General features: G+C 35.1%; 1 protein-coding gene across 1 annotated transcript; it reads right to left on the minus strand.

Moving 5' to 3' along the window:
* Window positions 1-3,082: 3,082 nt before the first annotated feature.
* LOC140881982 (probable bifunctional methylthioribulose-1-phosphate dehydratase/enolase-phosphatase E1 1) lies at window positions 3,083-10,966 on the minus strand. The gene is made up of 12 exons (XM_073287684.1): window positions 10,645-10,966; window positions 10,372-10,508; window positions 9,755-9,850; window positions 9,550-9,669; window positions 7,461-7,550; window positions 6,909-7,091; window positions 6,669-6,824; window positions 5,633-5,779; window positions 5,429-5,530; window positions 4,128-4,237; window positions 3,903-4,021; window positions 3,083-3,347 (listed from the first exon to the last, which is right to left on the minus strand). The coding sequence occupies exons 1-12, from the start codon at window positions 10,880-10,882 to the stop codon at window positions 3,256-3,258; spliced, it is 1,590 nt and encodes a 529-aa protein (XP_073143785.1). The 5' UTR covers window positions 10,883-10,966; the 3' UTR covers window positions 3,083-3,255.
* Window positions 10,967-18,996: the final 8,030 nt, after the last annotated feature.

Consider the following 18,996-nt stretch of genomic DNA (forward strand, 5'->3'; position numbering starts at 1 on the left):
CATATTTAAACATATATATTTAGGGTTTATATATATATAATTTATATTCTAAACTCTAAAGTATTTACTTCAACATTAATTATAAATACTCATGTGACCAAGGGCGGACCTAGAAATTATGTTTAGGAGGACATGATCAAAGGCGGAGCCCGGGTGATCCTGTTTTTTTATACATTCAATTTAGTTCAATTTGCTAAAATCCTAATGATCCAATTTTAAGACTAAAACAATAAAGTTCAACCCATAAAATAAAATTATAAGTTTTAGAAAATTCTAGTGCGAATAAAAAAAAATCTGGCGCCGTCACTCGACACAATTCATATAAAATCAACAAAAGTATAATTTATATCAACTAAAAGATCAGTAGAAAAGTGAAAAATCAGCAATAATTAATGATAAAATCAATTATTTGATAAGTTGTTAAATATAATATTTTCAATATATATCACCAATGTGACTTACAATTGACATTTATAATCTTTTATTTTATTAAATAAATAATAAAAATATTATAATTATTATTTTATATATATAAAAATTGAGAAGTCGCATGTCTCCTAGATTAGGGGTGTAATCGAGCCGAGCCGAGCCGAGTCGAGTAGCACACTACTCGAGCTCGACTCATATTTAACTACTCGAGCTCGAGCTCGATCGAGTAGTAAATTCCGTGCTCGAGCTCGAACTCGTATATAATTCGAGTACTCGAGCTCGAAAATTTTATATATATATATATATATATATATGAATTAAAGATATATTAATAAATAAATAAATATTATATTATATTTATATATTATATTTATATATTTATATTATATTATATATATTTATGTGTTATCGAGTAGCTCGCGTATTTAAAGCTCGAGCTCGAGTCGAGCTTTGACCGAGCTACTCACGAGTTACTCGCGAGTAGCTCGGCTCGTTTGCACCCCTAACCTAGACCCTGTATATATGGGTCTGCTCATGCCTATGAGACCGGTTCACTGTAATAATTTTCTGAGAGTGAATCTCTTAATTATTCGATCTGAGTCATGAAAAAATATTATTTTTTTATAATTTCAAATATGAATTAGGTCGATCCGTTTCTCAAATATAGATTCATGGTATCATCTTATGGGAAACTTCATATTAATTCATTTTGACTCAGTGACACTTTGATAAATTATTGTTGGAATTGTGATAATTGTCTCTGTTGAAACAACGCTGAGAACGTATGTCATCGACTATATTTTCACGTTACTACGAATAGAATAGAATAAGATTATGCTTTAATTGGTAGGGATGACAATTTTCCCACGAGAAAAACTCGAAATGGGACGGGTATGAGAGAGCTTTTCGGGTATGGGTTTGGGTTCGGGGATTTTTATGGAGATGCTATCTCCATCCCCGAACCCGTCTCGATGATGATGGTGATGATAATATTGAAGTTTAATTTTTTTTTATTTATGAAATTTTATTAAATCTTTGAATAATATATAAAAATTATACTAAATATTAAAAATAATAGTATTTACTAGTATGTATTATTTTTATGCATTATATATAATGCATACACTTACGATAACATAATTTTTATAATATAAAAATATTATTTGATTATGTAACATAAATAAACTATTAAGATTAATCATGTATATTTATTATGTATTTGAAAAATTTTGGAGAAAAAATATATTTTTACTAAAATTTTGATATATAATATTATATTTTAAAAGAATAATTTAATTCACTTAAAAAATAATCTTGATTGATAGAGATATTTCTTATTTAAGATATTGTGATTAATGTTAAATTTTAATACCAAATTCTTTTAATGTATTTACAATAAAATTGACTAACAATATATATATATATATATATATATATATATTCGGATATGGGAACGTGGATGAGGATTAAGTCTCCGCGGGTATGGAGATGGGGAATCTCCGATTAAAAATAACGAAAAATAGGGCAGATATGGGGACGAGTTTTATATTCGAGGACGGGAATGGAGAACGCATCTGCGTTCTCGTCTCGCCCCATTGTCATCCCTATAGTATGGAAATCTGTGTGCTTACCACATATGCTTACCACAGAAAAATAAATAAATAAATAAATAAAACCATTAGAAAGCATATAGTAAGTGGAATATTTTATTATCTACTCCAATTTTATTATTAAAAAAATATTACATACCGTGTTGGCTAATAAATAATTGTGAGGTGCTCTCCTGGGCGATGGCATCTCATAATGTCACGGGAAGTTCTATGATTTATCGGGTAAATTTCACCCGATGAATCTGGGCCGTTTATGGGATCTGGGCCCCATGAAAAAGAACTCAGGCCCCACATAATGATGTGAGGCCCGGGCTACTTGGACGGTGGATGCTGCACAAGGTGAAATTCACCCGGTGCAGCATAGAATAAGTCGTATGTCACCACACGATTTCGCTGTCGTCATAATTGGGGTCCACTTACACCTTGATTCTTGAACTTTTTTGGATTATTAATTATTAATTAATTTGAAATTTAAATTTTTAATAATTGTTTTAATAAAAGAATCTAGGATGCAGAATCGAGCGGTTTAACGCAAGCTTATGATTGTTAACCAACGGCCACTTTATTCGATCAATATTTTTGTGGTTGCAATGATATCAATGTTTTGTAATAAGAAAATATGCGGATATTTCATTCAATAAATAAAAATAAAAATAAAAAACCAAAATGATCAAATAATCATATGAGCATCCCTCGGTTCAAAACTTTTCAAGTCCGTTTGATTCTACTTTGTATGCATCAAATAGCTACTAGTAGTAGTATATTATTTATATTAATAAATATATAACTCAGTCGAGATTGATTAGAAAATTTGAATAATAAATCGATTTGATTTCAAGCTCCATCTCGAGATTAGGTTGTAAATGAACCAAATTACTAGTGAATAACTCGAGTTTTTTAATCGACTCAAATTTTACTAGTTACAAGTAGTATCTCACTACTCGAATTTGATGCCACGCATCCTTGTGTGCAAGATTTTCGTGAGAGAACAATGAGTTTAAGTGATTTTTAAAACAAAAATGAAACACTAAAACTCACAGTGGTCGCTCATGAAAATCCTACACTTTATTTTCGTCACATTAACAAGAATAACATGAAGTAACAAGGGGGCAACCGAATATCCCAAGGAACAAAGTTTTAAACTCTATGGAAGAATCTCAACTTTATTTTGATATTATGATATGTTACAAGTCTACTTGCATGACACTACACTCTCTTATATTTCTGAAAACGACTGGATGGTTTTGAAGCCATGATTCTCCGGTAAAGGTCCGTTTCCGGGTCGAATTGAAATTATCACTTCCAAACCTGCAAAACGAGTAAATCAAAAGATAATCTTAGATACAAATTATAAGATTTTCGATTTTCCATTGAGATTACATACAACAGAGGGCGACCGTAAGGGAGACTACAGCGATTTTGAGACTGAATCTTTCTAGGTGATAAAAGTGTTCGAATTTGGATTCATATGGTTCATGAAGTTCTTTGAAGATCTTGATTGACATTAAAGATCCACTCAAAATTATGAAAAAAACAAAAAGCAACAACAAAACAAAGCAACAAACAAACTTCCAATTGAACTTCATAGAAACATTATTTGAAGCTTTAACGTTATCCTATTTCTGTCACATCCCAGGTCCACCAAGAACTCTGCTAGCAATTATCATGCATCCACGCTCAATTTATAAGAATTATCAACCCAAGTAGCTAGAAATATATATTGGATAATCTTATAAAATCATTCACAACTTTCACATATAACTTTCACATGATCCCATATAGTATGGGATATTAAAATTTCAAGTTTGTAGTTTCAGGGAAGATGCAAGGTCATGGAAAGATACATCGAGAACAAATGTGTACCAGCTGCCTTTGCTGCCGTAGCTTCTTGATAGACATCAGTAACGAATAAGATCTCTGATGGATTATCAACCCCCAAAGATTGAGTGATTTCAATGTAGCTTTTCGTTTCTTTCTTGTTACTGCAAACAATAAAAAGAATTTTCATTTTATTAGCAGATATTTCAACAGTGAAATGAAACACAAACATTTCCACAAATAGCATTCTTGTGCAAGTACGAAGCTCACCCCACTGTAGTATCGAAAAATCCAGACAAATACTTTCTGAGATCACCAAAAGTTGTGTTACCAAACAGGAGCCTTTGTGCCAATCTGCTTCCACTGGAATATATATATACCTGATGGAAGAAAGAATCATTCTATTTGAATCATTTTAATTGCGAATTTGTTCTGTTCATTCTGATTTTTGTCATAGTTCTTCTAACATTACATGGACTCAGTCATTGGACTTGGTCAACCAAACTTATTTTATTCCGTTCCATTTAATCAAGGGAGAAACTTGATTAGGAAAATCAGGGGTAAGAAATCTCAATTTTTCACTATTATTTCTGCTTTCAACTAAGATAAAGTTTTATGATCAGCAACAGTAATGGCAGACGACTCATCAATTTCATTCCAGGATTCCGGTAAAGATGGAGATTACAAAATACAAAACCGATGTTGCACAAATACGAATACTGGAACATAAATTTGACAAGGAAAGCGATTCAATAACATTAAAAACATTAGGACATAGCAAGAGATAATAGAGCCATTATATACTTGCATACACAGAGACACACAGTGTATGTCACAATTAAAACATATCATGCACATCAATGATTAATAAGCTGCGAAAAATTTGCAGCAATATGACAATAATTTTAATATACTTGAGAAAAATTACAATCATCACATAAAATAACTCATCCTATTATGGAAGTAGTTAGGAAGTTGATCAAGCTCAACAATGAACTTCTCAAACATATTTGAACGCAAAAATAGACATGAAGTGGCCAATAGGTGCCTCCCAACTCTTGAGACTGAGGTGACGGAAAACATAAATAATAAGCAAGGCCCAATGAGACCAAGGAACCCTGATTTTTGGACCAAAGCTACAAGCAAATTTTTACCAGTTGTAACAGATTTTATAGGCATCGTCAGAAAAAACAACTCAACAAAAAAATCAAGATAAATTATTTAAGAAAGTAATAATAAATTTCAGATCATTTTCAAGCTCGTTTGCAAAATTTTCCATCAAAAAAGGAAAGTGTGATGAGAAAATTTAGAAATTTAGATGTAAGATTTGTAGTTATCTTAAATAAAATTTAAAACCTCGTATTGAAGCAAAACCACAAATGAATTTTGACTTAGAAATTTGTGTGTTACTTGAATATATCTCAGGCGAGCTAGATGTTATTTCCCAATATTTTATGTACATCCATAAAAAAGATGTTCGATATATTTGTTATGCAGAAGAGGCAACATTCAGCTATTGTAATGAAAATAGAAATGCAAGGTATTAGAAGCAGGTTGGACAGGAGAATAACCTTAATTCCAAGAGCATGCCATTTTTCCAGAGCCTCAGGTACATCATCAAAAACTATTGCCTCTATCTCATTGTTTTGAAATCCAGTTTGCCATATATGACCCTTAACAAGGATACATGAAACCATTGATATCAAAAAGCTCAACATCATTCTTTCTGAAATATTTAGAGAAACACAAATAAAAATTGATCATATTTATCTTACTTGTAATTCTTTCAAGGAAGTTATTTTCCTGTCAGCTTTGATCATGGCCTCAACATTAGCGACCAAAGCCCCAATTACATCCTCTTTCTCGCCATCAGATGGGATGGGAATCGCACCAAGCACACCATTTTCTAGATCTTCACGTACCTGATCGAAAAAATTCCATAAGAAGCAACATATCAGACTAAGAAGAATTTCTCGAGGAATAACATTATTATGCAAAAACTTATAACATGAATTTCATGAATATTTGAGAACGAGCTCAGTCGGTGGTAAAAGTCATGGGTGAACTGAAAGTATAGGCAGGAATCACTAACAGGCATTCGCAAGGACTGGGATTTTAAGATGCATATGCAATTATTTCTGGTTACCATGGCTGTTCAACCTAAAAAGTGTTTGGCACAGAATTGGCATTTGATATCACTAGCTGTGAATGAAACTTCAAAGTTTCCTTCAAGCATATTTACCACACCTGTCTTGTATCTTTCTATTTTGCTTGTGTTTCTTCTCTTTCTTCTGTTTTTAATAAAGTGAATCGAGAGGAGACAACAATAATCGAGTGACTCTATATCATATAATCTACGGCCATGGGAAATGACGAGAGGATCAAATGCTTATTGTGAATTTTCTTTTAATTTTTAATACAATCATGACCTCATTACATAGATTAAAAAAATCTTGGACAAACATGGTGGGGGAGATCTTTCCAATGATAACATAATAAAATCATGTCACATATTTGTTTCAATCTCAATCATATCACGTAAATTCTACTTTTTTAGCCATAAATTTATTATAGTCTCGACTCTATCAAATTTCATTTCATTTTCCCAATATGTAAATCCGGTTATAAGTATAAGTAATCGCACAAGCAATGCACCAAACATACCATTAAGTTCAAAGAGTTGTGTCAAAATGTTTTGAATTACTCTTCTTGATTGACTAGGAAGTCAAAGCAAACTGTTACTGTAAGATATCAAAAGCACAACCCATTCAATACGCTTACACATAAAGACTACCAAAACAATTGACTTACTTGAGCTTGTAGTAGCTTAATATCATCTTGAGTTTCAGCAGTGTCATATGTCAGTTCCAAATGCCTCCCCACATTATCTCGAGCATATGGAAAGAGAACATCCGTGACGAATGATATGGGAGTAGTGGTTCCTTCTATGTCAAGTACAATGCAACGCTGCAAAATGTTGAATTAAGATATTGAAACATATACATAGCTAAAGAAAAACTTTTTCACAATAAATAATGGCTTGAAACTTACTCTTGACGGCTCAATCCCTTTATTTAAAGAAAGGGTGCCAGCCTTTGCAGATATTTTTGCATTAAGATGGCTTCCCACAACTCCATTCAAACGGTGAATTGGGCCATGAGATGGAGTAGACCAATCCAGTCCTAATTGATGGAGTTTAATGGCAGCATCAAAGAGGTAATGGTAGCTTTCAGCCTGGAAGATTAAGCAGTCAATTCAGACAAGGCAGACAAAATAACTTTCATGATATTAGTTTTAAAAATGAATAGTCAAATCATGAAAGAATTATGATCGCTAATCACAGAGTATGGTAAAACAACAGATAAAAATATCAGTAGTTAAATCATGAAAAGAATTATGATTGCTAATCACAGAGTGTAGTGAAACAAAAGAAAAACCAACTAGAAACAGAAAGACACGAGCAAAACCTTCTCTTCTTGAGAGATGTGAGAACATAGAATGACCAATTGCCAGTCAATACCCATATGTCATGTATTATTCCACATAATACATGGAATAGCTTTCATTATTCTATGCACCATGTTTACTCTATTCAACACTCACCTGTGTTTTAGCGCTAATCCAAGAATCACCCCATACGTATATTCCATGGTTCCGAACAAGCACAGCAGTGGTTTTTGGATATGCTTTGATCTGCAAAACAAGGAAGCCTGTTCAAGGTTTGCACAAGAATGCTACTTCACCATGTGTTGACACTTGTCACGACTTTATTCAGACCAACTACTGATGCATTGGGAAAAATGTTTGCTCGATCACAATCATTTTCATTTCTTTCAATATCATTACATTTAAATACTCGAGTTCTTTAAATTTTGCAAATTAGACATAACACAGTACATCAACAAAACAAACAAAGCTTAAATATTTGCTTTGATTTATATATGGTCATTGACCCCTTCTTTCACAATAATTTTAAACAATTACCAGACTACTTCAGTACACCCACTAAATGGAGATTTGACTATGATCGATATATGGCTATATAAGGTAAACTTCTATTCCAAATTGGTACTGGGTGATGCCTATGCATCTATAAATAAGGATCTTAAGTTGAACTAAAAAATAATATCAACCATATAATTCACTAATAAGATGTTCGTAAGCTAGGATGAACAGAGTGCTATGACTTTGGTATCCAGCAGAGAAATGAAGAACCTTTTAGTTCAACAACAATAAGTCAAAGGGTGTGCACTTGTAATAAATTGGGTTCCATTTTCACAAAATATTTATACATAGATAATTACGAGTTGGGGCAGTAAAAAATAAAAATGTGTTTTTTTATGGACAACCATGAAAGCTTGGTTACAGCAGAGAAACTTTCTAGTTATAAATGCAAGCATATTTTGAGTTCTTTTGGTCTATTTTTGTGATTACAGAAACAGGTGTAGTACTACGATATGGTATGTTAATCGTGTGATTAAAGAGATTCTCAGTCCCAATTGCGAATTGATGCCTATTTTGGATCCAATAGGGCATCGTTAATTCAGTTATATGTGACACATAGGCAGTGTTATAATCCATGGAGAGAGAGTCGACATTCGCCTTTGTGTACACCCAAATCCCAAATGAGTATAAACTTAGACGGGTACTCACGATTCAATCACTTTTAAGATAAGTAAAGTATTCAATTTGGCATTGTATGAGCCGTAGTTGGCATCGTATGTGCTCTGCTCTGTCCTCATTTGGATTAACTCATGCTTTCATTCAAAACTTACTCAAAATTTTCTGATCTATTTCAGATTATGTTTCCTGAAAAACTATATCATGTGTGTTCCTTTTCTTAGTAATCACAATTCACAAGTATCAAACAACTATATTATGTATGTTTATTTTCAAATCAAATTATTGTTGTTTGATACTTCTGATTACTAAGGTGGCAAATCCAACATAAAATGAGTGTTTCAGATAAGCACTTGTGAGGTACTGAGGTCACAATTAAGTAAAAGCTCAGGAAGTGACACCAAAAATAGAACAAGACTTAGAAAACTTTATGTTCAAAATTTTAAGATTTAAGAAGGTAATGTGGTATTACAGTTTTCCTGTTGTAAAAGGATTTCAGTTTTTTTCATAACTATATCTTCTAATCAGATACTATGTCTCACCCGACTCCTAGGTTGGAAGAACTAAGTAAAGTTAAAAAAAATCTGCTCATTAGCCACGTGTTCAAGCTCGGCTGTTCAACCGATTGAGAGCCTATTCTGCAAATTATGAGAGTATACTGATTAAAAAAAATCACAGACAGCAATCCATTTCTTCCATTGTGGGTTCCGATAATTACAGTGCACCACATGATTCACATCTCTTACATTGGATAATATGGTTTAAAATGTGCACTGATAGACTATTGTCATCCAATAACTATCAAAACTATCTAGAGAGACAAGCTTTGACTATTAATGTCTACCCAATGTTAGTTAGCACTTAGCATACTTATTTTCACATATGTAAAGAAGTAGATTGCATTAAGGCACTGAACCATTGTGCATGGTGTGATAGTGTTAAAAGTGGATACTCTATTATGCTTTGTTCTTCAGACATCCATGCAGTTGTGTGATGATTTACACACCATATACACTATCATGAAAGCAATCAAGTTCAGTGGCGTGGGAAAGATTCAGGAAGAAAACCTTACTGCTTCAGCAAGAGAATCTGTAAGTTCTCTTTCATGGGCAGCATTCTCAATAATTGGAACAACAAGTTCATCATAGTAACCATGACCTTGAATTCCCTTTATCATTTCCATATGAGTAATCTGTAAATTGACAAAAGCCACCACAAGGTGATAAAAATCATTGGAATTTATTTATAAAAAAATCGACAGAATTCAATATATATACCCGAAATTCTTTTGACAAAGGATTGATCATCGTTACAAGGCAAGACTCCATCCCATGACTGTGGATAACAGCACCAGCATTACGCATTTCATGTGCCTACAAAAATACACTAGTGTTATATCATAATGTTCCTCCCAAAAAAAATAGGCAGATCAATCAGAGGCCTTCAGAGAAAGGAATTTGAGAGTATGGCTCTTATTTTACATCAGGTATACCCAGACACGAGAGAGAAACTCAATATGGAGATCGAAATTCACACCTACTTATATGTCAATTCACATAGTAATGAAGCCCTGATTCTCTCTCAACAATATTCAGAGCACAAGTGACACCGTTAGCTCAGAAAATTAAGACCACCGCAAAAGACTATTTCAAAAACATTAATCGAAGACTTCTTATGAACTCATTTCAGACAATTTTAGCAAAATAAATTCATCTATAATGGCATAAGCATCCTTCTAGTCTCTCAATTTTTATATGAGAGCAAGTACAAACATGTGAATCAAGATAAGAGGAATGAAAAAATGAAAACCACTCCTGATCCAGTTCGATATGTGCCCCTAGCACCAATAATATAAGAACTAGATTACGTCCACGAATTTTCACAAACAGCATACCTTCAAAAACACGGGACTGCTGTCAGAGCATTTGGGAGGCTTGTAAGGCCAAGGCTTTGTCAATGGTTCAGACAGCACCGACCCACTCGAAGACAACACATACATATCATCGTCTTCCATTCTTTCTTTCTGCACCCCTACAAAACACCCAACATTCACCCTATCAGAATCCCACTGGAACCAAAAAAAAAAAAATCCAGCCAAAAAACTACACCAAATTGAGCTGCGAAATAACGAAGAAAAGATGTGGGTACACACAGGATGCAGCTGTACCTGAAGGAGACATGACGATAAGTTGCTGTTTCCTGGGAATGGAATCGTCGTGGACTTTAACAGCGATGCTGCCGCCGGTGCCGGAAACCCAACCCAGGTGGTAGAACTGGCGGCACAGCTCAGAAATCAGGGCCTTCGTCTCCTTGACCCCGCTGCTCTCCAAATACGCCAGTGAGGTTGAAGCCATTTTCGCAGCTCCGTTAATGGCGGCGAGTGGGGCTGCTGAGACTGCAGCCATGGGGCTTGTATGTATTGTGTATATATCGGCGTGGACAGGGTGCTTGGGTGAATTATTCTTTCTGGGTGGAGAAATCTGATTGGAGGAGACTTGGATTAATTAAATGTATCAAATCTTGGTTATAAAAAGTTAGCTTTTATTATTCTTTTTAATTAATTAATTATATTTTTTTTCCTATGGGTTTTTATTTAATATAGACAAAAGCAACCAATAATCATTTTTATATAAAAAAAGTTTATATTCCCCTTCTTATATTCTTTTGTTTTTCATTAGGCAGGTAATTTTTTTAAAAATAAATATGTTTTTCCTAAAAAATTTGACGTAATTTATTTATATTTTGGATGGTTTTTTTTGAAAATATTTATATTTGTAATATCTCATAAAACATCAATATATACATATAAATATATAAAAATTTATTGAGATCATACTATATATATTGCTTTTTATTTTACTTTTTTATTATAAAAAAAATGAGAGAACTCGAACTCGAAAAAGTTGAGATCAGTTAAGTTAGAAGTTCAGTCTCTTTTATTTTACTTTTTAGAACATATGTACAGAGAATTTTGTTATATCGCACGCCTAATTATGTTTATGTATTATAGACCTCGTTTACCCAATAATACTCATGTTATAGTTTTATAAATTCTCTGTTTTTTTAATGCACTGTATCGTTTTTTGAGTTACATCGGGACTTTACAGGTGCACGAGAACCCAGTGAATAGCAATTGGGTTTTTAACATGTTGCTACTAACACAATGGTTCTTGGAAACGGTTAGAAATTAAATATGCTAATAAAAATAGTATCGAAACAAAGCACCAGTTATTTTGTGGGAAACAAATATATTACTCGGTTTTTTGGAGTTTGATAAAGTAATATTAAGAAACTATTAATAATACAAACCAAGTCACTTGTGATATCATGTTGTTTAGGAAAATATTGTCCTATTTATTTTCCTTAATCCACTCTGACCCCATTATCATGCTTATTTTGTTCCTTTAATTGGTTTTGTATGTGTATGAGGCATAGAGCAAGTACTGGATTGGATATAGGGATGAGAAATTCATCCAATCATGATGGAGAATTCGATATTTGACCTGAATGAAAATGGATATGGAGAGATTTTTTGGGCATATTAAATAAATGTGTAATTGGATAGGAGTATTTTTGGGTTTGGGGATTGAAGCAATGTAGTAACACTCTACATATATCCGGCCCGAATATCCGATTATATATATAATATAGATTTTTATTATGCTGTCCACCAACCATGCTCAACTATGTGTCCACCATGTACAACAGATGAGTTGACCAGTACAATACACCATTGACTAGTACATGATGGGCACAGAATATATATATATATATATATATATATATATATATATATAATTTTGTTATGCTGCCCACCAATCATGGCCAACTATATGCCCACTAAGTACAATAGGTAAGTTGACCAGTACAATAGGTGAGTTGACTTGTACATGGTGGGAACGGAGTTGGATATGGTTGGTGGACAGCATAACAAAATTCTATATATATATATATATATATATACATACACACATATATGTGCATATACATTTATTGGATGGTGGTGGTTGGAAAATGAAGAAAATTGTGAGTATAAAAAAACTATGTGTTTTTTAGGATAATGATATTTGAATAAATTATTTATAATATTTTATTATTTTTTATATTATGTTTAATTTATTATATTTTTATCTTATCTTACCTATTCTATCTATTTATCTATTATATAAAAGATGAACATATTATGCTAACTATTTTAGAGGACGCCAAAATACATTATTCCATAATTATCCCTCATATCCATTATCTCACTAAACCTCTCACGCACTCCATGTTTTGCTTTTAAAAAAAATACATATAAAAAAACATATATTTTACACACGCAAGATGTGTGCATTTTTACTAGTTGTTAATTAAAAATTTGCTAAATAAGCATGGTTTTATCGAAATATTTTAAATTTGAAAAAAAATACAATTGTGGGTAATACTATGATATTTGGGTAAGGTATGAATATTCAATTCTCCGACTTGCATGAGAATGGAGATGAGATGAAGATGAAAATTGAAAATCTGACGAGATGGATATAATAAATGAAGATGAAGACGAATGCATAAAATCCGGATTTATTACTATCCCCAAGAGCTTCTTCAACCTTGCACCAAAATAACGTAAAATGTAATTTTGTGCAAGGTTTTTATCTCCAACGAGTGCACTATTTTGGACCTTTGGTGGGCACCCTGGTTTTGCACCAAATTTGAACTCATGCGCCAAATTTGGTGCAAAACTTTACCCTTTTTTAAAAAAAATTTAATTATGTTATTTTGTATTTAGTTGTTATAAAATAATAATTAATTGATAAATATTTTAATTTGGGTAGATAATGTCTATTTATTTGTTTAATTTAAATAATTAAATATTCAAATCCTCAATTTAATTATAATTAGATGTCTAATTCTTTATTTTAATTTTAATGTTTAATTATTTACCAATTTTAATTTAATAATATGTGTTTATTAATTTTCATTAAATAAATTTATTAATATATAATAATTACATTAATAATTTAAATATTATTATAATTACATGTATTAATAATATAATATTATTTATATCATATAAAAACTATTCATAATTATATTATTAAATTTATAAATAGGTATTAAATAAATATTAAGAAATAATGTAAGTGAAATAAAAAAGAATATTTCGAGAATATTCCTTTTGGTGTAAGATTTGAAGCAAATAGATTAGAAATTGATGTTGTATTTTGTGCATAAATTATACTATTTTGGCGCAAAATTTACACCAAAATAGATTTTATAGTTGAAGATGACCTAATTTGATATATATATTGATGGATACTAATATATTAATTAATTAGTATTGATTAAGTCTAAGCCCAATTTTATGGCCCAAGGCCCAAGCCCATTAAACACTCCTAAAAACTCTATAAATAGATGAGCATCTCCATATTCAAGGTACATTCTCATTTTTCTCTCCAACTTGAGTTTTCTTATTTTGGGAGATTATCATTGTGCTCTTGGCTGACTTGAGCGTCGGAGTGCCTACGCCGGGAAACCACCCGGCGCCTCTGACATTTGTTTGTGACGCAAGTGACGATCCACAAAGTTTCAGTTTACTCTACAAGGTTCACCTTACGCTACGTGTTTACCTTACGGCGCAAGGTTCACCTTACGCTACATGTTTACCTTACGCTGCAAGGTTCACCTTATGCTATGTGAGTGCTCTACGTCGCAAGGTTCAGCCTAAAGACCTTACGTACCAATACTTGTATTTTTTGGCTACATCAGCTTGGCGCCGTCTGTGGGAAAGTGTTTACCTCGTCATTGAGAATGGATAATCAATCGCATACCTCCCAAGATACTGAAAGCGATGGACTACCACATCAACCGACAATGCAGATTACACAGGCAGAATTGAGAACCATGTTAGAGGAGACCGTCGCTCGCGCTGCGAGTGAAGCGTTAGCAAGATTCTTGGAGTCCCAACAAAATAAGAAGGTCGACAAGATAGTCAACGAAAATAATTTATCCACCGCTGACCCGAAAGAGGACGCACAAAAGAGAACAGCGAATGAAGCAAAAACTCCACCACTTAATTCCAAGAAGAAGACAACACATAGAGAGGATGCAGCCCAGAGTCAAGCTCAGAGCACCCCATTGAATGAAGAAAAAAAATCCTTGGCAATTTTACCTGCCAGACGCAGCCCATTCACTACAGCTATCCTAGCTGAATCATTGCCCAAGGGAATGAAAATCGCCAATCTTCCGGAATATGAGGGAACAGGTGATCCACAAGATCACCTCGACAAATTTTATGCGAAAGCGGATTTATATGACATAAGTGATGCTGCTTACTGCAAGATATTCCGAACCACTCTGTCAGGGCGCGCACTTTCTTGGTTTAACAAACTACCTTCCGAAACCATTGAAAACTTGGAATAGTTAACTCAGCGTTTTCTCCATCAATTTTCGATCAACAAAAAGTATCCGAAAACCGCAGCATATCTGTTTACAATCATTCAAAAGGAAGGGGAAGGCTTACGGGACTATGTACAACGTTTTACGCAAGCCGTCCATGAAGTTCCTCATGTTAACCATGACTTGCTAGCAGAGATAATGCAACAGAACCTCCGACATAGAAAATTCAAAGAGTCGATAGCAGGGTAGCCCCCAACCACCCTAGAAGAGTTACTGGAAAGGGCAAAAAAATATATCCGCATAGAAGAGTCTATAGAGCCAAGATACCTGGGGAAGAGAAGACGGGAGGAAGAGAAACCAGAAAGTAAGAGAAAAGAAGACAGACGAACGACTCAGAGTCCCCGAATGCAATTCACCCCCCTGACTGCACGTCTGGTAGACGTAATGATAGTGGCTGAATAACAGGGGTTATTGCAACCTCCTCGCCCGATGAAGGAGAGCCCTAAGCGACAACGATCGGAAAAGTATTGCCGTTTCCATAAGGATAAAGGGCATACCACTGAATATTGTTTCAGTCTCCGTGCTGAGATAGAAAAGTTAATCAAACGAGGATACTTGGGTGATTATGTGGATAAGTCTCGTAATCAACAGCGAGATAACAAACATCATGATGACCATCGTCAACGTGAACAACAAAAAGAGCGATGTGACACAAGCAAAAAACCTGACCAGAGGGAAATGAATATGCATACGGGAGGCACAATATCTGTCATAACCGGAGGGCCAGCTTGCGGTGATACAAACCGTGCACGGGAAAACCTTGCGCGTGCAGTCAAGGGAGATTATTCATCCTCACGTCAAGTCTCCACCCAAACAGTACATGAGATTTCAAGACCAAGTGAAGAGGTGTCATTTGGAAATGCAGACTTGGAAACTTTTCGAGATGAACACAACGATGCCCTCATAATTTCCGCATCCATTGCTAACTTTTGGGTAAAAAAGATACTAGTGGACTTCGGAAGTTCAGCAGATATTATTTTTTACGGGGCATTCCAAAAAATGGGAATCAGCAACACACAGTTGATGCCAGTGAAAACTTCTCTCGTCGGGTTTTCAAGGGAAATAGTTGAAGCAGCGGGCGAACTCACACCACCACTCTCTCTAGGATCATATCCCCAGCGAACCAACAAAATGGTGAAATTCCTAGTGGTTAAGGCCCCTTCTCCTTACAATGTAATACTTGGACGTCCAAGTTTAAATTTGTTTCGAGCAATAGCATCCACGTATCACATGAAATTGAAATTTCAACTTCTGAAGGAATTGGAGAAGCGATTGGAGATAGTCGGCTTGCAAGGGAATGTCATGCATCTATCCTACGAAACTCTATGGGAAGTCATCGACAGTCAGGTCCCTGTGAAGACTCATTGAAAGGAAAGAGGCAAAAGCTTGATTCTGATAAAGATGGAAACAAAATACATCTTATCGAGGGAGAATCACAAGATCAAGAGAGAATAAAGGCCACAGACACACTCAAATACATAGAGATAGTGCCCGGAGATCCAAAGAAAGTCATAAAGATCGTATCAGATTTGCCAGTAGAAGAGGAACAAGTTTTGACAAACTTTTTGCAACATAATGTAGATGTCTTTGCTTGGGGTGATGAAGCCTTACCAGGTATACCTCCGGAATTCGCACTTCATCATCTGAATGTGGACCCACGAATGAAACCCGTCAAGCAAAAAAAAAGATCTTTCGGTCCAGAAAAAAAAACAGACATATCGCTGCAGAGGTTGACAAGCTTTTAACAACAAAATATATCAGGCCGGTTTCATACCCAGAATGGTTGGCAAATTTCGTATTGGTCCCAAAACCCAGAGGGAAGTGGCGTCTTTGCATAGATTATACCGATTTAAATAAAGCTTGCCCAAAAGATCTTTTCCCGTTGCCTCGCATAGACATTTTGGTCGATTCAACTGCAGGCTGCGAGCTACTTAGTTTCCTTGATGCGTACCAAGGGTACAATCAAATAGGCCTAGCCCCAAAAGATCAAGAAAAATCAAGTTTTATCACTGATCGTGGAATCTATTGCTATGAGGTAATGCCCTTTGGACTCAAGAATGCTGGAGCCACATATCAGCGATTGGTGAATAAAATGTTTGCAAACTTAATTGGACGGAACATGGAGGTTTACATAGATGACATGCTAATTAAGAGCATCCAAGCAAACAATCATGTAGCGGATCTTTCCGAGTGTTTTGAAATATTGAGAAAGTATCAGATGAAATTGAATCCCGAAAAGTGCTCTTTTGGCGTGCGGGGTGGAAAGTTTTTGGGTTATATGGTTTCACAAAGAGGAATAGAGGCGAACCCTGAAAAGATTAAAGCTGTTCTAGGAATGAAACCCCCACGAAGCGTTAAAGGAATACAGGAGTTGACTGGAAGAATAACAGCCTTAAACCGCTTCATCTCTCGTTCTGCAGACAAAGGTTTGCCATTCTTCAAAATCTTACGACAAGGAAAAATATTCCAATGGACCGAAGCATGTCAGCAAGCATTTGAAGATTTGAAGAGATATCTCTCAACACCGCCACTCTTGACCAAACCTCACGAAGGAGATACTCTGATGCTTTATTTAGCAGTATCATCTGAAGTAGTTAGTGCTGTACTAGTGGTTGAAGAAGTACGAGAACACAAACCTGTGTATTACATAAGTCGGACATTGCAAGGGGCAGAGATTCGGTATTCCAACATAGAAAAGCTAGCATTAGCTTTAGTGACTGCTGCAAGAAAATTACGTCCCTATTTTTAATCTCATCCAGTGGTGGTTTTGACCAATCATCCGCTCAAGCAAGTTCTAGCCGGCCCAGAGGCATCTGGTCGAATGGTCAAGTGGGCCGTTGAATTGAGTGAATATGGAATTGATTTCCAAAATCGTCCGGCTGTTAAAGCTCAAGTTCTAGCAGATTTTCTCGTCGAGATGACAACTGGTGATGCAGAATCCTCAGCCCCAACCTGGACACTATACGTTGATGGATCTTCCACCATGCATGGAAGTGAAGCCGGAATTGTGCTAGAAAGCCCTCAACAAGACAAGTTCCAATACGCTGTCAAATTTCAATTCCCTACCTCAAACAATGAAGCTGAATACGAAGCGCTTATCATTGGCATCAAGTTGGCCCTCTCGATAGGAGCCACAAAATTGATAGTGCACAGTGATTCTCAGCTAATAGTGAATCAAGTCCATAGAACTTATGAAATCAAAGAAGAAAAGTTGCGCTCGTACTTGGCTCGAGTTAAGTAGCTCCTTGCCCGGCTAGAAAACTACGAGATAAAACAAGTATCAAGGAATAAAAATAAAGAGGCTGACCGTTTAGCCAAGCTAGCAAGCTCCTTAGCCAACATCGATAATCGAAAGATAACATTCCTGACGCTCAATAAAGAAGAAGCCGAGAAGGTTGGTTTTAATGTTTTTGCCACCAAAGAACATGAGTCTAGCTGGAAAGATGAAATTGTTAACTACCTGACACGTGACAACCTCCCTTCAGACCCTACCACTGCCCGAAAGCTAAAAGTGCGAGCCGCCAGATTCGCCATCATAGATGGAGAATTGTACAAGCGAGGTTACTCTCTGCCATTTCTAAAATGTCTCACGCCAAGTAAAGCAGATTATGTTCTTAGGGAGATTCACGAAGGAATTTGTGGAAACCATTTGGGAGGAAAAGCACTAGCCACAAAAGCATTACGTCACGGTTACTTTTGGCCAACCACGAAGAAAGATGCTATGGAACTAGTACAGCGTTGTAGGCCATGCCAAGAGCAAGCCAATTTTCACCACCAGCCAGCAACACTACTGCAGCCGTTGGACAGCCCGGAACCTTTCGCCCAATGGGGAATGGATTTGGTAGGCCCTTTTCCTCCTGCTACGGGGCAACAAAAATTTCTTATTGTCGCAGTGGATTATTTCACAAAATGGGTCGAAGCGGAACCACTGGCAAAAATCACCGAGAGAGATGTTATTAGTTTCCTTTGGAAAAATATAGTGTGTAGATTCGGAATTCCCCGAGCGTTGATATCAGACAATGGAACCCAATTTTCCGGAGCAAAGATAAAAGAATGGTGCAAAGGCTTGTCTATCCAT

This window comes from Henckelia pumila, chromosome 2, assembly GCF_033568475.1.
Source record: "Henckelia pumila isolate YLH828 chromosome 2, ASM3356847v2, whole genome shotgun sequence".
Classification (NCBI taxonomy): Eukaryota; Viridiplantae; Streptophyta; class Magnoliopsida; order Lamiales; family Gesneriaceae; genus Henckelia; species Henckelia pumila.